Here is a 26783-nt window from a genome sequence, read left to right as displayed (position 1 = left end):
CTATGGGCAGGAGAGAGAATTTATTGTCTGAGTGCTTACTTTGCATAGGGGAGGCCTGGACCATGTTGTTTCTCTCCTGTCTTCCACTGCTAAGAATAACTTCCAGAACCCCTGGATGTATCCTTCTAGCCCATGAAACCTCATAATTTGTAATAGTATTTTTATGTATTAGTTTTTAAGCCTTATACAATGAAGACTATGGGAAAACTTCTCTTATTTTGTTTGTTTGTTTTGTTTTTATTTTGGGAGTGCTCAGGGTTTACTTCTGGCTCTGCACTCAGGAATCACTCCTGGCAGGGATCTCAGGACTAAATGCGATGGCAGGGATCAAACCCACGATTGCCACCTGTAAGGCAAATGCCCAACCTGTTGTACTATCACTAGAGTCCACCATTTGAGGATTCTTTTATGGACCAGAGGGACTTTTCTGCAGACCCATTGAGAGGAAGCCACCAGTCTGCAGTGGCCTTTGAAGACTGACTCTGGCTACTTGCTTAGGTGTATCAGGAATCAAGGAGGATCCAGAGGAGGGACTTGGAATTTAAGTCAGTGATTCCATAAGTAGTTGGTTAGAGTTTCAACTGGACTGGTGTGAGACCAATTTACTAGCCTCAAAAAATTGAAAGACTAATGGTCAGTCTACTCTGGAAATCTAGTGTTTTTTTTTTTCTGAGCCACACCCAGGGCTGTGTTAGGATGGAATCAGGGGTCAGTCTCCTGCATTGCCAGTACCTAAATCTTGGTGCTGTGTTTCTAGCCCTCACACTGTTGCTAACAGGGAAGGTCCTGATGAACTTTGAAGGTGGGGAATTTTGGCACCTGGGAACGATCTGTTTTGGTTTTGGAGTCATGCCTGGTGGTGCTCCTGACATACCTGGCACTGTGCTCAGGGATTACTTTTGGTAGGGCTTAGAGGATTCTATATGGTGGTGGGGATTAAATTTGGGTTGGCTACCTGCAAGGCAAGCACCTTGCCTGCTGTACTATCTCTCTGTTGCCTGGGGCCCATATTCCTAGACAGTTGGTAAATGAATTGGAATTCTCCTGTTGGAAAGGGAAACAGATTCAGTTCTGGGTAGCTTCTTCCGCTGATTATACATTTCTCACATGGTTAACTGTGGAGCTGATACCAGTTTGCATGTGTGTGGTGTTCTGTGTTGGTTATTTAACTCCGGAAGACTAGGGGCTGCTGCATCTAGATAGAGCCCTCACTCATAGTAAAGTTTGTTCTGTGCTGAGTAATTGACTATAGAACATGTTTAGGTGGTCGTGGCAGTCTCTATACATGTTTAGAGGAGATCTTTTCTTTTATCTTTTGGGAGATGTTTTAGGATGCTCTCCTGGGATCTACAACCTGGGTGTCAGTTGATACTGAACAATCAACGAGCCTTTCTTTTCTAATGTGAATGTGTCCCCCACCTCCAGACTCTTTTAAGTCAGCCCACCATCATCTATCTTACTTGGATTCTTGACAGTCTCTGGCCTTTATTCTATTCCCCATTCTAGTATATTTTGCAAGTACATTATTAATTAATTCTGGAATTATCCTTTGGTTTTGGGGCCAAACCCGATGGCACTCGGGTTATTCCTGGCTCTGCTCAGAAATCACTCCTGGCAGGCTCAGGGGACCATATGTGATGACAGAAATTGAACACAGGTTTATCTTGGGTCGGCCAAATGCCCTACTGATGTGCTATCTCTCCGGCCCCTGGAATTATCCTTTGGAAAAACAGCTTACTCATGTCACCTACTCCTCCCTCTCCATTCTCTCTAGGACAGATTCCAGACTTTGAGCTGGGCACATGGAATTTGCTCTGACCAACCTGCTTCCTCTTCTGGTACTTCCTGCTCCCTGTTCCCATCATGGACCTACCATTTCCCAGGCTCACCTGGTTCCTATTATAGTTTAGAGCAGGGAGTCCTCAAACTATGACTTGTAGGCTATTTATCTGGCCCCACTAATTGTTTTTGCCTGCTGTTTTGCTTGTTCTCCTTAGCAGCCAACATATCCAGGGCCAATAGTGCACTTGTGTGGGATGTGCACCGCACTCTTTGACCCCTTCTTCTCTCTGTCCTCCTCTCAATCTCAGGCAGTGGTCCTTAAAGCAGGCCCATAGTTTCCATTGAAATACTGGTAATTTTGTTGATTTAACTTTATTTGATCTTCGTTTTATTGTATTTGTTTCTATTTGTTTGTTTGTTTGTTTACTTCAAAATAAGATATGGGCAGTATGCTTAGGAATTTGTTCATATTTTTTTTTTAAACTATAGTCCAGCTCTACAATAGTCTGAGGGACAGTGAACTGGCCCCTTGTTTTAAAAAATTTGAGGACCCCTGATTTTGCCTCAAAAGTTCATTCTATTTATGCTGGTCTCCACCTCCAGTTTTCACTCCCCATTCCCCATGGTCAATCAAGGGTCACTTCTGGGTTGAATTCTTCCTTAGCTCAATGATCAGTTCTTTGAGTCATCAAAGGACTTTGTTCACAGTTTAGCACTCACAATACTTATTGCTCTTACTATAGCATACATATCTATATTCTTTGGCCCCATAATTCAGTTAACTTCTCCTGTACTGTAGAAATTCTGGAACTTAATTACCTTACACACACACACACACACACACACACACACACACACACACACACACACACACGCAAACACACATGGTGTTGTTGAGAGAAACAAACCCGTAAATGTAGTAGATATAACATAAACTAGCTTTTTTTTTTTTTTTGATTTTTGGGCCACACCCAGTGACACTCATGGATTACTCCTAGCCATGCGCTCAGAAATCACTCCTGGATTGGGGAACCATATGGGATGCCGGGGTTCCAACCGATGTCCGTCCTGGATCAGCCACGTGAAAGGCAAATGCCTTACACTGTGCTATTGCTCCGGCCCTTATAAATTAGCCTTTTCAAAGATGATAGATGCTCTGCCAACTGAGCAGGGCACTAGAAAAGTGCCAGTGTCTTTGGGGTGTGGGAGAGGGTTGATGCAGTTTTGATGAGAGTGGTCATGGTGGAGAGGAAATGACATTTGAGTCCAGACTTGAAAATGAGACACAGATACAGGAACAAGCATACCAGGAAAGTTTTCATGCCTTCCCTAAGACCTTTCTCTCACAGTTTCACATTTTAACTGGTTTCAAGGTTTGACTAGGGCAGGCACTCATATAGAAGAGACCTTTTTTTTTTTTTTTTTTGGCTTCTCACTATCTCCGCTTTTCCATTTGAGACCTTGAAAGATCTTTAGATGACCTTCACCTAGCACCAAGACCAAATATCAGTTTCATCTCTTGCTCGTTGACGTGTTGGCTCTTGATAGAGCTCTGTTATGTAGGGGAGCATGCGGGTGCCACGGTGACAGCCGAGCGTCCCTCTTTGACCTGGCCTCAGAGATAGTGAAGCTTTCATTGTGGCTCTGATCCACACTATCCTTTCTAGTCCTTCAGTACATGTTGGCCAAGTACCATATACCAGATACCTCATGAATTGTTATGGGTGCACAGATCCCATTCACTGTTTGCATACTAGCTGGTTCTGACCTTCCCAAGTGTCCTGGTTTAGCAGTGGTGTCACCTGGCAGCATGCATGTGTCTCATAATCTTGCCAGGTGTTCCTGGTTCTGGACACCCTGTGGTCACCATTCAGGCCTTGTTCCCTGACTCCTTGAGAAGTCCATACTTTCATTTCCCTTGATGCTTTATTTTCTTGTGTTTCAGCTAGCCTTTCTTGAACAAAGTTGCCCTAAATCTGTTTACAGAAGACTGCATTATTGTATTCTTGTTAACTCCCAAATTTGTTTCTGTTCCTGGTGTTTTGAGCAGTTTAAATTTCACTGAAGTCATTCAGTGTTCAATCTATTTTTAGGGAGTGAAAATGTCCTGGGGGGCTGGAGAGATAGCGCAGCAGTAGGGTATTTGCCCTGCATGCAGCTGACCTGGGAGGGAGTCAGCCAGGGTTAAAGCTCAGCACCCTCTCCTCCATCTCTCTACCCTCCCCCTTTTTACTTCCCTCTGCACTGTTCAACTGGGCTTATTTTCTTCCTTATTTTCTTGTACATCAACTTACTTATGTTTCACTTGGTTCAGATGTCCAGGTTGCTGAAAACAAACAGAAAGGGGGGATTGGAAACAATAGTGGTGCTAATTGGTACCATTGTCTTTTTCTGTTTTAAAGGCTATTTCTGCTAATGATCTAGTTTTTATCATGAATTGAGTTGAATGGGGACCAGAGATAATACAGCAGGTAGGGTGCTTACCTTTGCCTTGTTCATGACTGATCTGGGGCCAAACTCTGTCATCCCTTAGTGATCCTTGAGCACCCCAGGAGTAATTTCTGAGTGCAAAGCTAGGAGTATCCACAATATTTCTAGTGGCCCAAAACGAAGAATTGAATGGATCTTGGGGTTTGTTTTGTTTTGGGGGGCCACATCCAGTGATACTTGGGCTTACTTCCGTACTCAAGGGTCACTTCTGGTTGTGCTCAGGGGAATCATTGTGGTACAGGGATTGAACGGGTCAGCTGCATTCAAGGCAAGTACCTTATTCTCTGTAGTCTCTCTCTTGTACTTTGATTAAATTATTTCCCCAAATTTATGAAAAGTTCAATTGAGTGCTGATATCAGAATGGGTATACCTTTCACTTCTTTTTTGTGATCATCTTTTTTCTCTATCAGCATGACACTTGATAGCCTTTCTTAATCAGACATTTCGTGGAATGACTCTTACTTGATCATAGGGTGTTGTTATGGTTTGTTGTTTGTTTTTTTCTGGCTACAACCAGCTATGCTCAGGGGTTACTCTTGGTTTTGTACCTGAGTTATTTCAGTGTGTGCTTAGGGGATCATGTGGAATGCTGGGGATTAAATCCAGGTTGACCATGTGCAAAGCAAGTTCCCTACCTTCTGTACTGCTGTGACCCCTGTTTATTTTTTAAACATCTTTGTCCAATGTTCTGTGGGATTCATACTATTGATCAACAGTTATTTGGAAATTTTTTAGTACTGATGAAAGAACTAGATTACGAGCGCGTGCGCATGTGTGTGTGTGTGTGTGTGTGTGTGTGTGTGTGTGTGTGTGTGTGTCTAGGGATCAAATCTAGGCCTCACTTCCTAAAGGCATGCGCTTTACCATGGATATACGTCCCTGACCTGTATCTATTACTTCCTTTTTTTGGGTCTCATTTTATTTTATTTTTTAAAATAATATCTTTAAGCACCTGGTTCTAAACATATTTGTAGTTGGGTTTCAGTCATAAAAAGTACACCTCCCTTTCACCATTACACCTCCTGCCACCAATGTCCCCATCTTCTTTCTCCCTCATCCCCTACCTATCTTTGAAGCAGGCATTCTATTTCTTTCACTCATTATATGATAGTTAATTACACAATAGTTGTTGGTTTAGTTATTTTTTTCACTGTGTATTCATTCTAAAATGGTTTTCCTTTTCTATCTTTTAGTATCAATGGTTTATTTTTATTTTGTTTTTGTTTTTAAAGTATTTTAGATGCTTTTCTTTTATCTAAGAAGATTGTTTTCATTTTTGTGTGGGGCCATACCCAGTAGTTCTCAGGGGCTACTTGAAGATTTGTGCATAGGGTTTACTGCTGGCAGTGTTTTGGGTACTGTGTAATGCCTGGGATCTACCCTAGACCTTCTGAATGTAGAGCATAAGCTAAGCTTGTTGAACTGTCTGTCCAGTTCCTAGAGTTTATTTTCTTTTCTTTTTGAAATTTGAGACACACCCGGCAGTGCTCAAGGGTTACTCATGGCTCTGCGCTCAGAAATTGCTCCTGGCAGGCATGGGGGACCATATGGGATGCCAGGATTCGAACCACCACCTGTCCTGCATGCAAGGCAAATGCCCTACTTCTGTGCTATCTCTCTGGCCCCCTAGAGTTTATTTTTAATCCTATTTTTAAAAATTTCAAGTATATGCAAAAGAGGAGAAAACAGTGTAGTGAACAATCACCTCCTGACTTGTCTAAGGCCTCTCTTATTTACCTCCATTCTTCTGCCACAGCTGAATTACTTTATAGCAAGTTATTAACATCTAAATAATGTTTTTTTTTTAAAATAATCACAAATAGAAGCCAGGGATAGGACTTAGAGGGGACGAGTGAAGAAATGTGCCTAGCATGGGCACAGTGCAGAGTTTGATCCCCAACACTGCAGTCACCCCACCTCCAGTACACTGGGCATCCTGCTTGTGACTTTAGAGTTCCACAGAGTGACCTTGACACTCTCAGAACTGCTTCCCTGAGCACCAGTGTCCACTGGAGTACTGGCCCTTTGTCAGGCCAGCACATGGTACCAGGTACTGCTAGGTATGGCCCCAGGCTCCCAAAGCTCTGTAGGGTGTGGCCCCAACTGAGAAATTCCACCTGCTGACTTTACAAACAGATGAACATATAAACATATTCTCATTATCAAATGAGATATTTCATTATCAACATCTAAGATGAGTTTCCAGAGACTGTCGTACCATCCAATGAGTATGTGCTTGGCAGTTTTTCATTGATGTGGTGCTTGGAATTGAACCCAGGTCCTCTACCTGTGAGGCATGTTCTCGGTCACCATGCCACATCCCCATCCCCTCTTCCTTGTAGGTTTTCTTATGGGGCTCTCCCCACTCTTTTTTTTTTTTTTTTTTTGCTCCTTGATCCTTTCCATATATTAAGCTGCATGTCATGTGTTCTACTTCTCCACTGAGTCACTTTAAATCTCATTAGTGTCATGAAGGAAGCAAAGGAAAGAGCAGCTGGTTGTGAGCAGGGCAGTGGCGAGTTGGAGCAGGCCCCTGAGCTGAGGCCCTCAGTGACTCTCTGGCCAGGTCAGCTGCTGTACAGCTCTTCTGGCCAGTTTCCTTGAACTCACACTTTAGGGTTGGGGGAGTAAGGATCAGAAGAGAATGCACAGTTGGGCTTTTGGGTCAGTGGGGAAATACAGGACTTTATTATTGCCTGTGTGGTATCATTTTACCAGGAGAGGAAGCTTAAGAGGAGTATTTCAAATTACTGTCAGTGGCAAACTAGAAACTATTTCAAGGTCTCTGAGAGTGAGGGTTAGTTATGGTGTTGGGATAGGGGTCCAGAGGACTGGACATGCTTTCCAGGGCACTGATATGGCTGGGAATGACTCCTATCTGTCTGGAGCAGGTGGCCTTTCCCTGGAAGTTAGGCTTCCTGCGGTGAAGACATAGCCTTGTCCTCAGGAATTGGTTACTGGGAGTGGTTTAACTTCTGTTTCTACACATGTTAAATGTAGGCCTCTTGAAGACTTCTTTATTCCACTGTGTTTACTGTATTTATAGGGCTTTGCACAGCTGTGCATACAGAGGACCTGCTCATGAGTGTCGTATTTTTCCTAATCATGTCTGACTTCCTAGTTATCATCCTGTGACCTCATCTCTTCCAGGTAGGAGGTGTGCAGTCTCTGGGGGGTACAGGCGCCCTTCGAATTGGAGCTGAGTTTCTAGCACGGTGGTACAATGGAACCAACAACAAGGACACACCTGTCTACGTATCCTCACCAACCTGGGGTGAGTTCCTAAGCTGTAGCACGGGAAGGGCCCAGAAACCAGGGGTCGCTCATCAAGACCTTCACTGCTCATGTAGATGCTATAGACTGGGTCAAGTCACCTGACATTGAGGATGGTGGGAGCCAAGACTAGTGCCAAGTAACCTCTGTGCAAATTAGAACACTGTTTCCCAACACATGCAGTTGGTAGACTTGAGTTTTAGTAGATGTGGAAACTTTCCAGAATAGATTTTTAAATGTCCTCAGGACACCCCACTGCAGTGGGGTTTATGCTGTGTGTGAGTTAGACTAGTGGAACTTGTATGTGGTCACAGTCCTTCTGAGCCTCCATTTCTCTGGTGATACTGGGTCTGAATACTGATTTGTATCTTCCAACCCTGCCTCCTTGAACTAGAGAAAACACTAAATGACTCACCCATTTGCTTGCAGAGAACCATAATGGTGTATTCGCTGCAGCTGGATTTAAAGACATTCGGTCCTATCACTATTGGGATGCAGCAAAGAGAGGACTTGACCTGAAAGGTTTCCTGAATGACCTGGAGGTAGGTGGTTATAAGGTCCTGGAACCACAGGTACCCTGTGGTCTGAGTAGGAAAAGGGGAGAGTCTATGGATTTCTTGAGAAGTGAGTCTGAGGCATCTTTCTAAACCAGATGATGGCCTCTGAGGATGCCTACAGTCAGGGACATGGATGCCCCTGACCACTGCCCTGCCCCATCTCCCCACCTTGCTGCTCACAGCAGAATTGATGGGGCTTCCTTCTCTGCAGAATGCACCCGAGTTCTCCATCTTCGTTCTCCACGCCTGTGCACATAACCCTACGGGGACTGACCCAACCCCTGAGCAGTGGAGGGAGATTGCTGCCGTCATGAAGGTAACCGCTTGTGAGAATTATACTGAAGTATGTATCTCCATGCAGTCTCTCAGAGAAGGACTCTCTACCAAGACATGCTGCAGATGGAGAAAAGGGAGATGAGCATTACTTCCTGTTACTCATACATGTTTGGTCCACAAATTAGCAGTATTTTTGCTCTTATTTTCAGTATAGGTATATACACTTTTACAAAGATGGAGGCATTTTGCCTTGACTGTCTTGCAAAGTTATTTGATTTCACCTGAACTCCTTTACATGCTGCTCATATTTCATAGCATTCTCCTTCATGCATGGACATGTCATGTCAGGGGGTGATTAACTCTCCTGATGGCCATTAAGAGCTCAGTATTTTTGCTTCCAGGAACAGTTAAGTAACAAACTACATTTGCAGCATTTTTCTGATAACTTTCTAGTGTAAAGAATAGTTTCTCTTGGTGTAAAGAATAGTTTCAGAGGAAAACACACACACACACACACACGCCACACACACGCACACACACACACACTGCACAAAGCAGTGTGGTCCCTGCCTTTTCAGACCGCAGATCCTATGTGGTGAAGGCACTCAAGTGCTGGGCACCAGCTCTCCATGTGGTAAGTGTGTGTCTGTGTTTAGCAGGTGTGAGGAAATCTTTTTGATGGAGACTTGAAAGACGAGGAAGGCTGGGTGGGAAGGGGTGTTCCTGGCAGAAGGAAAAGAGCATGATTAGCAGTCATGGTCCATTGAAGGGAAGGACAGTTACTCTTGGCGTGCCCTAGTGTCCAAGGGATTTGGGAAGTGGGTAGATTGAGGGGCCACTGGGGCTCAATCCTGTGCTGAAATCTGTGGTATCATGGTCTGGCCTGGCTGGACATGTGAGAAGTGGCTCAGAAGGCAAGATATGATCGGGAAGGAAAGAGGCTAGCAGGGTCTCGCCAGACCTTGAATCAGGGTCATTGGGGACCTGCGTGAAGTAGGCGATCCTGCATCAGGCATTGTGGGATCGAGAGCTGTGAAGAGACAGAAACTATGGAAGCTGGCTGTGAGGGTTGAGCCACAGGGACAGGTGGCAGATGTGGACTCTGGGCTCTCACTTGGGTAACTGGCAGAAGGGAAGTAGTGTCTTCTTGGGGTGCACCTCATTGGAGAAACACATCAGTGTGGGAGTTGCTTGGAGGAGTCAAAGCTGATGAGAACTGAGATGATACTGTCTGCTGTGTGGTACACCTGGAGAATAGCCTTAAGCATACGGAGATGTTCCAGGATGCAGCAGACCTTGACTTTCCACACTGGGGATTCAGGGAAGAACCCTGGGCCAGGCACTGCCCTCCAGGGCTCGGTTTGCAAAGTGGCCCTAGTGGCACTCTAGCATGGTCAATTTTAAGAAAGCCTTGGACTTCCTGAGATAGTGAGTGGTGTTGAGCTGAGCAGAAGAACAAAAAATAGTGGCAGGATGCTGGAGGGAGAGGCAGAGGAGCCAGTCAGGAAAGGCAGGCTAGCATCTGCAGTTGATTCCAGCATGATCTTCTGCCCTGACTCACTCTCCTTCCTCGCAGCGCCGGTTTCTGTTCCCCTTCTTTGACTCAGCCTATCAGGGCTTCGCATCCGGAGACCTGGAGAAAGATGCCTGGGCTGTTCGCTATTTTGTGTCCGAAGGATTCGAGCTCTTCTGTGCCCAGTCTTTCTCCAAGAACTTCGGGCTCTACAGTGAGTGCTCTCCTAGCTCCCACCCAGTGCTCCCTGTCAGTAGGTCCCCCACAGCTGAGCACCCCCTCCTCTTTAGACGAGCGTGTGGGGAACCTGACCGTGGTGGCCAAGGAGTCAGATAGCATCCTGCGTGTGCTGTCCCAGATGGAGAAGATTGTGCGCATCACGTGGTCCAACCCTCCCTCACAGGGTGCCCGCATTGTGGCCCGCACCCTCTCGGACCCACAACTCTTCAAGGAGTGGTGAGTAGGTCTTGTCCCTGCACCCCTCATGGACTCTGCCTCTTATTCTGGGCCCAGACAGGAGATGATTTTACATCTTCAAACCTCAGACTTTTCTGGAAAATAGGACCAGTACTTGCTCCCCCATGTGTGACATGGCCTGCAGGTGTTATGCAGTTTGCACACACCTCATGTATGCTGGTGGCACTTATGTGGGAGGAAATGCCCTGCAGCAGGCAGTGACCCTCCCTGCTCTCTCACCACTCTAGCTTCCCAGAGTCTGGAAACATGAGAAGTAAATCCTAGTGAACTTGACTCTTGGGTTCAAATGAGGGTGACAATTTTCAGGAAAATCTGATTTTGGAACAGTTATTCATGTATTGTTACTAAATCTGCTATGTCTGCCTTTTCTGGCCCAAGCATATCCACCGACTGGGCTGGAGCCATTGTACAGTGGGTAAAGCAATTGACCTGCATGCAGCCACCCTGGGATCCATCCATAGAACCAAGTGGTTTCCCAAGCCCCACCAGAAGTGATTCCTGAACAGAGCCAGGAATAAGCCCTGAGCACAACTGGGTGTGGCCCCCGAACAAAACAAAATCAGTCAAACTGTGCTGCTCACCTCTTTGGTGAATCCTGCTTCTCCATGCAGGTGGGTGAGGGCGCTGGTGGAGCAGCCTCCATCAGCAAAGAGACCCTTTCCCTCTGCCAACAAGTTTCTCATGGGTCAGTCTAGTTCCCTGTTCAGGCATCCACGGGAGAGGCAGGTCCGGCCCCCGTTTTCATCTTGTTATTAAATTGACGTGTCCTCCCCTGTGTGGTGGACGCCTGACTTCCTCTCTGTTCCATAGGACGGGAAATGTGAAGACAATGGCTGACCGGATTCTTACCATGAGATCTGAACTTAGGGCACAGTTAGAAGCCCTCAAGACCCCTGGCACCTGGAACCACATCACTGAGCAGATCGGAATGTTCAGCTTCACTGGGCTGACACGTAAGTGGCCCCTGTGCACGAGGCTCCTCATAGACGTGGCCTAAATGGTCCGCCATGACTTAGGACCTGAAGCTGAACTTTCCATCCCCTGAACTCCTGGAGTCTCAGAATAACAGTGTTGGGGTCTGATTTGCTTGTTTAAAGCTTAAGGTGTAGTGTATGTGTAGTAGTGCGAGCGTGCGCGCGCACACACACACGAAAGTATTAGGATATGTAGGGTGGGTCCTTGAATAATAATGAGTCTCTCTTAACTAGATCTCTTGGGTATCTTTTGGCTTTTCCTTAATCCTAAATATAGACATTATAGATGGCTGTCCAGGGATTTGATTTCTTTCTTGGTTTTTGAGCCTTGGTCCCTTGGGGGGACCCTGCAGTGCCAGGATTGAGCCCAGGGACTTTACAAAGCCTGCGTGCCAGCCTTTGAGCCTTCTCCCTGTCCTCTGGGATCTGATTTCTCAACAGCTTTTCCCAGGCTTCTAAGCAGCAGCACCTTCAAAAGGAGATGACAGATCTATTTATTATAGGAGTGAATAGGAATTAAAATCCAACTGAAAATCAAATGGGCCACCATATCCTGCCATAGGTGTTCATAGGATATAGAAGGCCATTGACTGGTCCTTCTGATGATGGAGGATCCTCTCACATTACTGACAACTTCCTGGCTGAGCCCCCAGGCATCGGATACTGATGTGGCCTCTCCTGCCTTTGAGCTGGTAACTCCTTGGCTCTGGGGATAGTGCACCTGGCTGGAGCATTCAGGTGGAATAGCAGAGATGCTGGGGCATCACTCCTAGAGTCTGCTTGAAATGGAATCATAGAAAACCAAAGGAAATTAATGAAAAAAAAAAAAAAAAAGAGTTCATGGTAATGCTATATATATTGGATTCTCTTCAAGGTATTAGGAGAAAAATATAATAAGATATATAATGCCTTTTATGGGGTAAATGCAGCATTTAGAAAATGCCTTTATTTCCTTAGTTTTGTTAACCATTAGTGACCTGATTTGGCTTATGACTTTGGAATAGGGACTTCTCTTGAATAGTAAAATCATCCTTATATAATTGACAAAATATTAAGTGCAAAGAACTGATGCTTGGAAGTACTATTCTAGGAACTCACATGGTGGGACTGTGTCTCCATAAAATAACTGTATTGTCTCACTCTTGGATGCAGGAACCAGCTTTACCATCCACCCAGGGAGTGAGAAACACACCTGTGCTCAGAAAACAGAAGTTGTATTATGACTTGGCACCATTTACTGCTTAAAAAACAGGGTTCTGAGGCTGGAGCGATAGCACATTTGCCTTGCTCATAGCTGACCCAGGATGAACCTCAGTTTGATACCCGGCACCTCATATGGTCCCCCAAGCCAGAAGCGATTTCTGAGCACATAGCCAGGAGTAACCCCTGAGCATCACTTGGTGTGGCCCAAAAGAACAAAAAGGGTTCTTTCTTCTTTAACATTTCACTGGAAGCGTTTCATTAGCAAAACACTGAAACATGCAGAAAAATTGGAGGAATTGTGCATTGTAACCCGTTTCCTACCATTGGGTGTCTGCAAGTCTCATGTTACTGTGTTTCTTTTAGTATATTTTACTCACCAGAACAGACTTTTAACCCAAAGCTTTATGGGTATGTATAGAAGAGTTGTTCAATTCCTTAATATTGTAATCCTTATTTTGGGCCATACCCAGTGGTATTCAGAGATGATGCACAGTTCTATGCACAGGGATTACTCCTGGTGGGGCTTGGGGAACCATATGGGGTGCTGAGACTCAAACCTGGTTGGTTGTGTGCAAGGCAAACACTCTACCTCTCTGTTATTGCTCTGGCTCTGAAATTATAATTTTTGCAGAGGAGGGATGGGGAGACATCCAACAGTGCTCAGGGCTCACTCTTGGTGGTGTGTGGGACCATATTTGGTGTCTAGATCCATCTAAATGGGATCTATTCAAGGAAAGTGCCTTAAACCCTGTACTATCTCTCTGTCTCTGAACTTATATTTTAAAAATGATGGATATTCACCCTTTTGTAGGGGGATGAGTTTATAACTAGCTTCCAAACTGTAAGACATCTCTCTCCACTAAGAGTTCTAATTTATTTGAAATGAATAAATGGGGCCAGAGAGATAGTAGAGCGGTAGGGCATTTGCCTTGCATACTGCAGATCCGGGACAGACCTGGTTCGATTCCTGGAATCCCATTAGGTCTCCCGAGCTTGCCAGGAGCAATTTCTAAGCACAGAGCTAGGAGTAACCCCTGAGCATCTCCAGGTGTGGCCCAAAAACTAATCAATCAATCAATAAACTGCTTAATAAAATAAAAAAATTAATAAATAAAGCTGGTTGGGGTACTGGACCCACAGTAAATGTCTCCAGGGTGCTGGTTTTGAAACTGGGTGCCTCTTGCTCTGCTGGTATATAAGATTAGACTTTTATCTTACTCTGAATTACAGGGTAAAGTCAGGTAAGGCCACTTCTGAAGGTCCCTTGCTTGTTGGTAGGGACCCAAGGAGAATGTGGGTTATAGATCTAGGTCTTCCATTCCCGAGACAGCATCCTGGTCAACAGACCAGGCCCAGAAGTTCACAGTGCACCATAAAATTCCATATCCAGGAGCCAAGGCACAGAACGGGGAGTTAAGGAACCTACCCTGCCTGCAGCTGACACCTGTCCAGTCTCTGAACAGCTTGGTCCCCTGAGTATGTTTAATTGCAGTCTTGGAGATTAATTGTACTGTCAACACAGGGCCTGATCTGTACTGCATTCTCAGACCCACAACCCAATCAGCTGAGAGTACCAGGAGTTGGCCCAGGCTCCCCAGAGTACCCAGATCCAGGGCTCAGGGAGTAAAAACAGGCTGGTTGTATGCTTTATAGGCTGGAGACCTGGAGTCAATTCTCTGTACCATGTGAACCTCTGAGAACTGCTAGGAATTACACACAGCATCAAACTGAGAGTAGATCCAGAACCCTGCCAAGAGTCATCCACTATGTATCTTAGCTGTAAGCCAAAGATGTTGTGTGGCTAAAAAAGCAAATGAGAAGTCTTGGACATCATTTAGTCATCAGCAAAATGCAAGTCAGAACGTTAATGAGATACTATATATATATATTCTAGAATGACTATGTTAACATAGATGTGAGATTTGGAGGATAACAGAAAGGTAATAAAGTGGGCAGAGCATGTACCTTGCATAAGGCCCCCCTGGGTTTGATTCTTGGCATTGTATACTGTCTCCCATGTTATGCTAGGAATGACCCCTGAGCACAGCCAAATGTGACCCTACCCCCAACAAAAGACAGAACAGAAAGTGAGCTCAGTGGACTAAGTACATGCTTTGCATGCAGGAGGTTTGGGTTTAATACTCAAGCACTGAGCCAGAAATAGCCACTGATCACTGTCAGGTATGGCTTCCCCTCATTCCCACTGTCAGGTATGTTTTCCCCTCACTCTTTCTCCACACACCCACATCTATTGGAATAGTTGTATGGACCCATAGATGCTCCTAAAATGGCTTCTGCCCTATCTGTTAAATAGGAATTAGTGGGGCTAAGGGTGTGACTCAGTGGTAGGGCATATGTGAGCCACTGAGTTAGATTAATGTTAGGTACCTACAGGGTCTCCCCAAATATCTCTGGGCCTGAATATACCACTGTAAGTTACTCCCCTCAAAAATAAAAACTCTTGAATCAAAGTCTTAATACAATGTATACTGGCCTTGCACATGGCCTTGACACAGTCCACCTGATTTCAATCCCCTGGATCTCATATAGTCCCCAAGCACCACCAGTAGTGATTCCTGAATGCACAGCTAGGAGCAAGCCCTGAGCGCTGCTGGGTGTGGCTTCCAAACAACAAAAACAACAAAATATTCTCTCATTGATTTACGATAAGCCCAAAATGACACTGTGGTTCAAGAAGTGGTTTCTTTGAGCAGCCAAGAAAGCCTTTCCCTAGGGCTGCAGGAGAGGTGAAAAGGGCCAGCCAGAAAGGCCGGAAGCCTGCTGGGCTGTGTGAATAGTCCCTCTCTGTCCCTGCACAAGGTGCAGTGACAAAGTTATTCAGGGAGTGAACAGCTGGGTGCTTGGGAGGGAGCAGGTACAGGTAAGGGGGAGAAGAAAATACCTGAAAGCTCATTTTCCACACTAAGGGGTGTTTCTTTGGTCTGAGTGTTGCTTTAGTGGATGGCCCTGTCCTGTGGAAGGTCACAGGCAAGGTGTGTGGTCCCAGACTGAAACAATTTCCTGTTGGAGAACTCTCTGGGCCTCAGAATTAGCTAGAGTATTTTTCATCTTACTCCTGGACTGAATAGCTTCTTTGGTTTCTCTGTGTTGGGGGTCACTGCAGCATGCAACTCTGAAGTTTTTTCCTAAAGAACTCCTTTCGCTCTGATGACAATATCTCTCTCACTTCCCAACAGCCAAACAGGTTGAATATCTAATCAATGAGAAGCACATCTACCTGCTGCCAAGTGGTCGGATCAACATGTGTGGCCTGACCACCAAAAATCTAAATTATGTGGCCACGTCCATCCACGAAGCAGTCACCAAAGTCCAGTGAGCAGCACCTGCAAACCAGCAGCACCAAAGTCATCCTTGCTCCCGCATGCTCCCTTCTTGCACGAACCTAGCTGAAACATCTCCCGCTCAGACACCACCCATGGAAGGAGGCCAAGGTTGCGAGGGGAGGCAGTCTCTGCCAAGACAGTCCCCGTGTGCAGAGAGCTTCTCTCAGAAAGAAGAGGGTGCCTGGAACTGAAGCCCTGTTGGAGACTGGAGTAAATCAAGATTTTTATTTAAGAAGAATAAAAAGGTCCTCAAATCATGCACTGTAGATATGTCTCTCCCTTGCCAGAAGCTGGAGCGTTGCCGGCTCCTTCCAAGTCTAGTCCCCAAGTTCAGACTGTTGGAGAAGCCAGGTGTGATTGTGGGTGTTGGCTGTGTCATTAAATGTGTTGTTTCCACCCAGAGCGCGTGTGTGTCTGCTCTCTGCATGGTTATGGCCTTTGTCCTCTGCTTGAGTTCTGTAGGATGCAAAGTGTCTTCCTCTGTTCTTCGCCACCCACACCAAACCAGTTTCACAGAACAGTATTTTACCTTGGTAATGTGTAACACATGCTGTTCTTTTTAGTCTATTCTGATCTATTTCACTAGAAAAAAAAATAAAAGCAGTGATTGAGATGCAGGGAGCTGATTTTTGATCTGTCCGTTTTGTCATCCAGGGCATGTATTTGTCACCTGATGCACTCTCATTACTGGCCTCACCTGAATGTATAACTGGGCACAGGTGGCCTTGAAGATCTGTGGTTGTCCTTAGAGGCTGATTGTCTTATCACTGCAGAGCTGGACCCCTATCTTCCACAGGTGTGGAAAATGTCATAGAAGGCCCAATGGACCTTCCCAATAGATTTTGATGAATTTGGTAGGGTAAGGGATGTGGGTAGGTTGTTTCTTGTTTTTCTTTTTGGCCATGCTCACTCATGATCAGGGATTTGGACTCTGCATCTGGAATCACTCCTAGTGGTTCTCAGGGGACCATAAAGGATGCTGGGGATCAAATCCAGGTTGGCTACATGCAAGGTAAGTTTCTTACCCATTGTACTATGACTCTGGACCCAAAATTGAGTCTTTAAAACTGAGGGTATAGGGGGTCGGAGAGGTGGCGCTAGAGGTAAGGTGTCTGCCTTGTAAGCGCTAGCCAAGGAAGGACCGCGGTTCTATCCCCCGGCGTCCCATATGGTCCCCCCAAGCCAGGGGCAATTTCTGAGTGCTTAGTCTGGAATAACTCCTGAGAATCAAATGGGTATGGCCCAAAAAATCAAAAAAATAAATTAAAAAAAACTGATGGTATAGGGCTGGATTTGTGGCATCAGGAAGTGGGTGGACTGCCTGCCCTGTGCCAGGCATCAAGTAATACGTTCAGCCCCTGGCACTGCCCCACTGAGTGTCTGTGGTGACCTCAGCATTGTAGTTCAGGGCCTAATTGCCTTTAGTGAGCACTGTCACCAGGAGAGCCCCCTGCCCCTGCAGCTACTGGGTATGACACCTACTTAAATCATGACCACTAAAGACTTTTAAATTGGAAAGCTATTTTGTGCGTGCGTGCGTGTGTGTGTGTGTGTGTGTGTGTGTGTGTGTGTGGTTTTTTGGTCACACTCGGCATCTGGCTCAGAAATTGCTCCTGGCAGGCACGGGGGACCATATGGGATGCTGGGATTCGAACCACTGACCTTCTGCATGAAAGGCAAACACCTTACCTCCATGCTATCTCTCCAGCCCCAAAAGCTATTTTATTTTTAATAGTCCCTTTCCTTTTTTCTAGAACTCTTGAAGTCTTAAAAGCTCCAAGGAATTTTGAGGCCACCTCCCTTTCAGTGTCACTGCCTCCTCTGTGTTGTCCCCATCTTGTGATTTTCGCTCTGGAGGGGGAAGGTAGGAGTTTTCAGTGAGGGCAAGGCAGTTGGTGCCAGTCCCTTTAAGTAGGAGCATCTTTATGGAGCAGCTCTGTAGGGAATGTGGTTCAGTGATGGAACACAGGTCTGCATGCTAGAGGCACTGGCCCTGGGTTCAACTCCGGAGCATCATAACAGTCCTCAGTGTGATGTATGCTCTGGGCTCCATCTGTCCCATGACCTGGTTCCCTCTTCCCTCCAAACCACAGGTGGTGCTTCTGGCCCTGGCACCTTCCAAATATTTGAAAATGGTGGTTTTGTTTGCATTTTGCTTTTCTGTCAGAAGCTCCTCCTTCCCTGGTACTCTGTTTCCACACAGGATATACTTTATATCTTTTTTGTTTGTTTGTCTTTTGGGTCACACCCGGCAATGCTCAGGGGTTACTCCTGGCTCTACGGCTCAGGAATCACTCCTGGCAGGCTCGGGAGACCATCTGGGATGCCGGGATTCGAACCACCGTCCTTCTGCATGCAAGGCAAACGCCCTACCTCCATGCTAACTCTCCGGCCTCTACTTTCCATATCTTTGTGCCTCAAGCTGGACATCTAGTCCTTCCTTCTGAGAGGACAACTCTTTTTAGAGTCTGATAAGGCCTTCAGGCTAGATACAGTCAGGGTGACAGGGCTTTCCATTTGGGCTCTATTTTCTATTTCTCACCTTCACTTCTGCAAAATCTTACCCATCTGGCTTTCCAAAGTAGAGCATGTCAGTTCTATCCTAGCACTGATTCTGGCCTTTCAGCTGGCCACAATAGACTCCTCACACAGGTGCCTCTCAGGTCCCTTTACTACTCACGGGCCATCCAATAGGGTGACTTTGGAACTTAGAGAATCCCGGGGAGCAAGGAAAATGGCCACATTCAGGAAATGCATTTTCATTTTTATTGAAAAATTATTTACAATTGTAGGCTCAATACCTTCATAAATACTTTATTTTTTAAAATTATCTCTTTAAACCTGAAGAAAATCTGGGGGTAAAGAAATGAGAGAGGGTCATGGTAACAGGCTCCTTAGGGATTTTGCAAAGAGGATGGAGCGCACGCAATAGCAGTGGCCTGAGCCTGGTCTGTGGGAAGATGACGGAAGAGGAGCCTGGCTGACCTGCACTGAGTCAACACTCATAGGTTTGGGTTTCTTTTTTTACAGCCAGCATCTCAACTGCCTCTTAGGATTCCTACCAGACTTAAGTTGTATGTGTTTGTGGCCATGAGGCTATGTATGAAAAATCATGCATGGCCGAGGCTCCTGCAGGGCCAGGCCGGGAGAGGACGTGGAGAATTCCTGCAGGCTGTGGCCTTCCTGGCCCTCGGGTCTATAACACCTGCTCTGCTTTGATGGGGAAGAGCCAGGTTTTATGGGATCAAGTTTGGGCAGGACCCTAGAGCAGAGGTTTTCAGTCATTCCTCCTCTGAATTACCTAGGGAATGTCTGTAGTTCCTCTCTTATCCTTCACATGAGGGAAGGCCAGATCCCAGCCAGGACAGTGAAGGACACTGGGTTGGTAATTCTGTCTGAGTGACTGCAGAATGCCACCAGCTTTGAGAACTGTTGTCACAGGCATGCCAAGAGTGAAGCATCCCACTTGCCTCCAGAAAGAGGCTGAACACTTGAGAAGACCACATGTACCTAAAAATCCATCTCAGGCCGCCCAATGGCCGCTCCTCTGCATTGTAGAAACTTCGGGATGAAAATTCTACTAATTAAAATAGTTTTATCTTTTTTTTATTAGTTGGTAACACATTATGGGTCTGAGACCCTTGAGAATCATACAAAAGCTCTCTGAAAAAGAGGGCTAAGAACACAAACACTAACTTCTGACAGTATTAGGGGTTTAACAGACCCATAAGTCCAACAATGGGCTTAAGGCGATGACCCCAAGGTCAGAACCCCTGAGTTAATGATTCCAGTGGGTAAGCATTTTAGATGCAAAGAACCCAAAGGAATACTCACTCTCCCTCCTTCCAGTGATCACTGACTGAATGTTTGTGGAATATGGGAATGGTCTGGTGATTTTGCAGGTAGCTCTGGATTACCGACATTAACCAAGGCAATACAAGGAACTGGAGAGAGATCAGAAAGGGAGGGGAGTGTCCTAAACCTTCATTGCACATTTTTCCAAAGCTAACTGTGGGGTAGACTTCTAATCAGGATCTTGATTCCTGGAATGGATAGATGTAGTCCTCATGCCATCCTGTGGTCAGGCTTGGAATTGCACCAGCCCCAACACAGGTAAAAAAGTGGAGATTTAATAGATTCTTGGATTCAAGTACACTTGGCTAATCTGCTGGGACGGAGTATGGGGTATAGCAGGGGTGGGGTGGGGAAGGGAACAGGAATGAGTGAAAAGGAAGAGTTATTCTTCAATGTAATACCCACAAGGGCTTGCATCCGTGGCTGGCCTGGCACTCTTTGGTTTGTCATGGCTTAAACTTGCTTTACAGCTTAGGTATTTTCCACGTAAGTGTTTTTTTCTTTTTCTTTTTTGCTTTGCTTTGAACTTAAAACCTGAAATTCTATTTCTGGCTCTCAACTGGTTCTGCTCTCTCCACTCCCTGCTCTCTCTCTCTCCTAGAGCAGATGTACCAAGCAATTGATGAGCAGTTGATGAGGAATGAAACCAGATGTGTCCTTGGGAGAAGCAGTAACTCGGGGTTCCAGCTCACCTCTCCATATGCTTCCCAGGTGGCCAGAGTGAGTTTCTAACAGGAAACTGGTCACTGCTGTCTTCTGTCTTATAAGAGCACATGGGTTCATGATGCTCACATTCGGGAGCAATCTTGGTGTCTCTCCTGAGCTCATTCTGTTCCCTCTCCTCCAGCCTTTCCTATGTCCCAGTGCCCAGGGCTCCTGAGCTAAGCAAAGCATGAAATATGGCATCAGGGTACCCCAAGGAACAAAAAGGACATTAATAGTCCCTGGAAAATAGTGCCAGCTTGGGGGGTCCTTTCTTCTCCAGTTTTGTTGTGGTGCTGTAGACAAGAACACTTTCTAGCTTGTTCCACTGGAGACACCTCTGTACCCATTATGGCCACCATGAGGCTCTGAATCAAACTGGAGGTAAAACCTGCCAAACTGACTGCGAGGGCTGAAGAGGTGGTAAGGAAATCTGAACACCCTGTCACCAGAGGAGCCTTGGGGAAGCAGATGATTTGGGGGGGCGGGATCTCCCCAAAGCTCTGGGTGTCGCAGTCTAGGCAACTGGCTGCCTGTCATGTGATCAGAGGTGTTAAATTGGAGTTGTCTTCAGAGGCTCCCTCTCCTTCCGGGGACTTTTTCCTCTTCCGACCACCTGTAAAACACAGGGTGCCAGGGGCCATCAGTAAGGCTGGGAGCACATTCAGATTTGCTTGATGGACCAAGTGCTTTTCCAGATTTATACAAAAACTGGTTGTGTGCTAGAGAGAAAGTGGCAGGGGTTCAGGCACCTGCCTTACACACAGCTGGCCCTGGTCCCATCCCCAGCACCTTATTTGGTTCCCCAAGCCATGACAGGACTCATCCCTTTGAGCACTGCTGGATGTGACCCCCCCACAAACCAAAACCCAAAGCCCAGATGTCCTCCCTGGTTGTTGAGGAGGGGAACCCTCACTGCCCCCTAGTGCCACTGTCAGCACATCTGGCACTCAGGACACACCTTCCATCAGCCTTTGAAATGGAAATATTCCAGCAGAGACCCATTAAAACCCAGGGAATCACTCCAAATCATGCTCCCTTTTGACACCCGCCCCCCATCTCCCAAAGGTTCCAGTCCAGCCTCACCATACCCAGACAACCTTTAGGAGAGGGCTGACCTCGCAGTCATTCACAGGCACCATCACCAGTATTTAGGGGCTAACCAGAAGTGCTGGCCACGTGGGGTAGGAGCAGCTTCCGTTGGGGTCCCTGAGAAGGGAAGCTCTGACATCCTGTGCTTTCTAGGAAGGCAGAGTCTCTGCCACATGCTCTGTGCCTCTGACGTCCTCCACAGAGGGCATTGCTTTCTTCCTCCACTCTCTGGACACAGGTTCTTCCCACAAAGGATGGGATGGTAAAACTCATGATAGGTTTTGCAAACCCTAAGAATACAGCTGCAGCGACAAAATTCTTCCTTTATGGCCATGGATCTGTCTCTGGGCCAATCAGCATTTATAAGAACAGACAGTGGGGGATGAAAGAGGAGAGGGTTTGGCCATGGGCATGGTTTGCTAGTTTCCTAGAAAACTACCAAGGTTTGAGCTAGATCCTCAAACTCTAAGATACAGTCCTATCCTGAGCCCCATTATGGGAGTCTATGATTCTACTCCTGAAGGAGTCCCAGAGGAAAGATCCTGAGGGACTTTTCATAACAACTAGTCAGTGGCTGGCTTTTGTTGTTGTTGTTATTGCTGTTGTTTTTGGGCCAGATCCGGTGTGCTCAGGCCATACTTCTGGCTCTATGCTCAGGAATCACTCTTGGTGGTGCTCAGGGATCAGCCATGTGCAAGGCAAGTGTCTTATCTGCTGTACTATCGCTTTGGCTCCATAGTTGGTGGATTTTGTCAGGGAGGGGGGAGATTTACTCACTCAGAGTCCTCAGCAGCTTCTTGCCCACAGTTTCCTCATAATCACTGCTGCAGGGACTGGTTTCCACATCCAGGTTGATGTTACAACAGTCACTATCTGATGCTGTGAGCAAGGAGAGAACAAAGAATTAAATCTGTCTGGATAGATGAGTGAACTACATGCCTCAGTAGGGTCATGGGGTGGGGGCTGTCACCAGGGCAGCCTAGAAAGTGCTAGTCCTAGGGCCCAGAGGGATAGCACAGTGGCCTTTGCCTTGCAAGCAGCCGATCCAGGACCAAAGGTGGTTGGTTCGAATCCCGGTGTCCCATATGGTCCCCTGTGCCTGCCAGGAGCTATTTCTGAGCAGACAACCAGGAGTAACCCCTGAGCACCGCTGGGTGTGGCCCAAAAACCAAAAAAAAAAAAAAAAGTGCTAGTCCTATAAGAAAAGGACAAGAGAGAGAAGACGAACCAACCCTCCCAGCACTTCCAGGAGACAGAACAAGGTGAGCTCCAAACAGTGGGAGGCAAGAGCCTATTTGAGGATTGGGTGTTGGTGCCTCTCTGGCACTGTGCCCAAAAGTAGATAGTACCCCTCCCCTGACCCATCCCAAATGGGGGTGGGATACTGGAATGATCCATGGAATGAAAGTCACCGTGGGAGCAATTGTAGGACACTGTTAATTTGCTGGAAGAGGGTGGATTTCAGTGGGGGGGGGTTATTGGGGTTTCTTTTTCAAAAAGAGAGCAGAAAGCTGGATGAATATGAGTGACTCTGCTGTGCTGCACATAAGACCACGAGGCTCAGAACAATGAAGAACCTTTTCCCGAGGAACTTGTGGGTCCACAGAGAGTAGCAGCTCAGAGGGAAAGAGCCCCCACTGAAGGCTACTTCATTTCAAAGCCATGGGCTGAGCACACTTCCAGTGCTCAATGTAAATGTGGGCAAGTTCATGCCCTTCACAGGTCTTAGGCTCTCTTGAGCCCTCAAGTCAGACCAGGGAAAGGACTAGATGAAACCCAAAGACCTCTAGGCTTATTCCTTGCTGCACACCTCAGTTACTCCAGTCTGTGCATGGGGTGGAGGACACTGCTTCTCATTTCAGGTCAGAGAGTTCTGGAATTGGTCACACATTCACAAACGTCATCTCATTGACTTACAGAATCCACATGCATGGGTCAGGCCATTGCTTTGGATCTTAGGGGTCTCAGACTGCAAGGGGGAAAGGAGACAGCTGGTAGTGGGGGTTGTATCTTAGGGGAATTTGAGGGAATGTGTCATAGTGAGACAAGCATGAAGGATCCTGGTACTGGGAAGACCCTGGGAGCCTTGGCAAAGTGGAAGCACTGAGGGGACAAGGGTCTCAAACTTGGACAGGCCCCATAGATGACCCTGGTCTCTGGGGTCCCCAGGATGGGATGAACTATATCTACAGGAGTGATGGCTTGAGCTCACGTCCTAATCTATAAGCCAGGTCTAATCCATATACCAGCCATTGGACATCACCAAGTGGTGACTGAACAGTGTGACTACTGTGCATGTACTTGGTTCATTGTTTTGGTTTTTGGTGTTTGGGTCATACCCAGCGCCCCTCAGGGCTTATTCCTGGCTCTACGCTTAGGATTCACTCCTGACTGTGCTCAGGGGACCATTTGGGATACTGGGAACTGAATATATTGCTAGATGTCAATCCTGGCAGCAGGCTCACAGCAACTCTTTAAGCAAGATAGGCAGCCCAGCGACCAGGACATGAAACCGAGTCTTGTGCTAAAGCGATTGACCTTCATTGGCCTAGAATAGATGAAGCTGAGGCCCTACTCTGCTTTACCCTCCCTGCTACCAGCTGGAAAATAGGTGGGCCTTGTGCTGGAAGAGGGAAGTTGGAGGGTGGCCCTGGGACAACCAGGAACTCTGGGAGTTTGCTTCCAGTGTCCTTAGTCATCTGCCTGGACGCTGGCAGAAGAAATTAGGGTTCTAGCACCCCTCACTTTGTTCCTCTCCACTGTCCTAGTGCACACTCTTGGTCCTCTTCTTCCCCCCTACTCTGTGCCCTCTGACCTGCCCTCAGGGGACCAGCTGAGGAAGACAATGAGAGTGGCCGCAGGTCAGTGTCCTCGAAGTCCTCCACATCCTCTTGAGGGAAGGCCAGCTCGTCCATCCGCAGGTACACGGCCTCTCCCGGGCTTCTCAGCCCCTCAGAGCGGTTACCTGTGGGGATAGCCAGCCCATCAGCCATGTGCAGAAGGAAGGCACTGGCAAGGGGTTGGGGGCCATCGGCACTCACAGGGCAGGCTGCTCCTACTGGTGAGGAGGGCGATGAGAGGGTCATCCTTGGGAGTTTGGGGTGTGCCCCGGGTGGTGGGAGCCTTGGTGGATTCTCCATCAGTGCAGGCCTCCATGTCGGGAGACTGGGGTGAGCTGTCCATATGGCAGGCAGTGAGTGCGTTCTGGTACTGCTGCCGAGTGATCTGTAAGGAAGAGACACAGGGGACTGGGCTGGCTTCCCCCACTCCCAAAAAGCCCCCTTCAGCAGGCAGCTTTGGAGACTCTGCAGTCAGTGACCTGTGAGTGGGATCCTCGCACCTGAGCAGCATAAGTTACCAGCCCACAGGGAGACAAGCAGGAGACCTTGGGAAGGTTTGCTGCCAGTGTCCCCAGTCATCTGCCCATGAGGGCACTAGAGACTTGAAAAGGTGTGCATGGCTGACCCACTATTAACCCCCCTAATTATGAACAGCTTAGTAGTTCACAATACAGTCATTTCAGGTATTCAGTGTTCAAACACCAATCCCACCATCAATGTCACCTTCCCTTCACCAGTGTCCCAGTCTCCCACCCACCACCATAGCCTGCCTCCTTGAAGGCACAAACACATTTATGTCATATTGCTTGTTACAACACAAAGGCAAATGGAATTATCAACTTAGCTCAAGGGTCAATTTGAAATGATTGTTCTATCTCTCCTGGTATTACTCAAGTCAGCATCTAAGGATTTACAGGGCTGTGGTTGGTGCTTGTTGCGCCTTCTGTGTTACTGTTTAGGCTCATTGAGCCTGGTATATTACTATGCAATTTTCTCACCATATTTTCTGGGCTGACATTACTATAAGACTTTGAGGTGTCAGGAAGCTGTGTGGTCCAGGATTTATAGATCTGAAACAAATTTGGTGGCTTGGAAGTTTGATAAGCTTAAGTTGCAGAGCTGGGCTGTTTCTTCAGAGGGTGGAGGGGGTGGTGTTGGGTTTCCCTTCTCTTTCTTTTCAGAATGCCACAGAGGGATCAACCTACACTGGGCTACTATCTGGGACATTTAGGGCTGTCCCACTCTTGCTGGAGACAGAGGCATAAAGGAGTTGGAGCATTTCTGATCTGGATGTGGTCTTGCCTGGCTGTGGGGTCTTTCTATCCTAGGGGGAAATGTCTCTAGCATACATTCCCACAGTGGCTTCCTCAGATTTTGAGGGTCCCACATGAGTGACACCTCACCCAACAGGGAGGGTGTTTGGAAAATGGGGCTCAGCCAGAGCAGGAGGGAATTGACATCATTTCAAGTAGGAGAATGAGAATGCTTCTCTGTCACCTGCTCTCTGGGTATCCAGCAAAGACAGCCTGGTTTCCTATTGGAGACAGGTTAGTGAGGGCACATGCAAGCAGTAGATGACATGACATAGTGAAGGGCACAGAGGGAAGGGGGGAAAAGGGCCTACACTTAACTTCTTACCCAAGGTCTATGTACCCTGAGCTGTTTTCAGCCCTTCATCACTCTAGAGAAATGGCAAAATGATGTATGGCCCATGTGACCTTCTGTTTCCTTTTAGGTATTAGAGGTAAGAAATGTCTAGCTGCAGATCGGATAGGGGAATGTTAAGTTTATACTTTGGTGACATGACTTAGCAGCAGAACATATGCTTTGCATGTGTAAGGTCTTGAGCTGTATCCCTGGTACCAACAATGAAGCAGGTTGACACATTAAGGGGCCGGAAATGGTTTGGCATTTTACAAGGAATCTTCACCACTGTCCACTTGTCATCTGGTCTCTTCAGCACCTGCTTCTCAAGTATCTCTTTCTGAACCTCCCTGAGGTCTGTGGGTGATGACCAAACTCAAGGCCTAGAGTTGGTCCTAGTCTTCTCTTTCCTTCCACCCACAGGGCTGATTCTCCATCATTCCCTGCTCACCCCACTTTTGCCTTCGCTCCTATTCTCTTTTCTCCTTTTCTGCCCATGCTGACTCTAAGTTAATTTTTTCTGCCTTATTATTCTATGATAATCTTATCTAACTTTCTATATCCTATAATTTTCCAGGCGCCCCCCAAATGTCCCAAAGCTCCCGAGCACTCCCTGACAGTTTCTTGTTTAAAAATTCTGAATATTAATTCATAAAGTAATAATCCTGAATATTAATTCATAAACCTTGCCAAAATAGTTGGCTTCAATAACCATCTCTTCACAAAGAGAAAATTATTAATTGGGGAATGATTATTTTGT

General features: G+C 46.7%; 2 protein-coding genes across 5 annotated transcripts in view; one reads left to right on the top strand and one right to left on the bottom strand.

Moving 5' to 3' along the window:
* Positions 1-16511, top strand: part of GOT1 (glutamic-oxaloacetic transaminase 1) — a 30048-nt gene extending 13537 nt beyond the window's left edge. The window contains exons 3-9 of the mRNA XM_049764294.1: positions 7424-7547; positions 7976-8088; positions 8315-8419; positions 9956-10106; positions 10183-10348; positions 11180-11322; positions 15744-16511. Of these exons, the coding sequence (XP_049620251.1) occupies positions 7424-7547; positions 7976-8088; positions 8315-8419; positions 9956-10106; positions 10183-10348; positions 11180-11322; positions 15744-15883 (942 nt within the window). The 3' untranslated portion in view covers positions 15884-16511. The remainder of the gene's footprint in view (positions 1-7423; positions 7548-7975; positions 8089-8314; positions 8420-9955; positions 10107-10182; positions 10349-11179; positions 11323-15743) is intronic.
* A 2969-nt stretch (positions 16512-19480) lies between these two features.
* CNNM1 (cyclin and CBS domain divalent metal cation transport mediator 1) overlaps positions 19481-26783 on the bottom strand; it is a 67543-nt gene continuing 60240 nt past the window's right edge. For 2 of the 4 annotated variants that reach the window (XM_049790824.1, XM_049790826.1), the window contains 4 exons: positions 24581-24764; positions 24340-24504; positions 22317-22418; positions 19481-21063 (listed from right to left, as the gene is read on the bottom strand). In XM_049790824.1, coding sequence (XP_049646781.1) covers positions 20984-21063; positions 22317-22418; positions 24340-24504; positions 24581-24764 — 531 coding nt within the window. In that variant the 3' untranslated portion in view covers positions 19481-20983. The remainder of the gene's footprint in view (positions 21064-22316; positions 22419-24339; positions 24505-24580; positions 24765-26783) is intronic. The other 2 variants (XM_049790825.1, XM_049790827.1) reach the window with 1 other exon arrangement.

This window comes from Suncus etruscus, chromosome 17 (genome assembly GCF_024139225.1).
Source record: "Suncus etruscus isolate mSunEtr1 chromosome 17, mSunEtr1.pri.cur, whole genome shotgun sequence".
Taxonomy (NCBI): Eukaryota; Metazoa; Chordata; class Mammalia; order Eulipotyphla; family Soricidae; genus Suncus; species Suncus etruscus.
The sequence above is the reverse complement of the archived record's forward strand: the minus strand, read 5'-3'. Positions and strand labels throughout refer to the sequence as shown.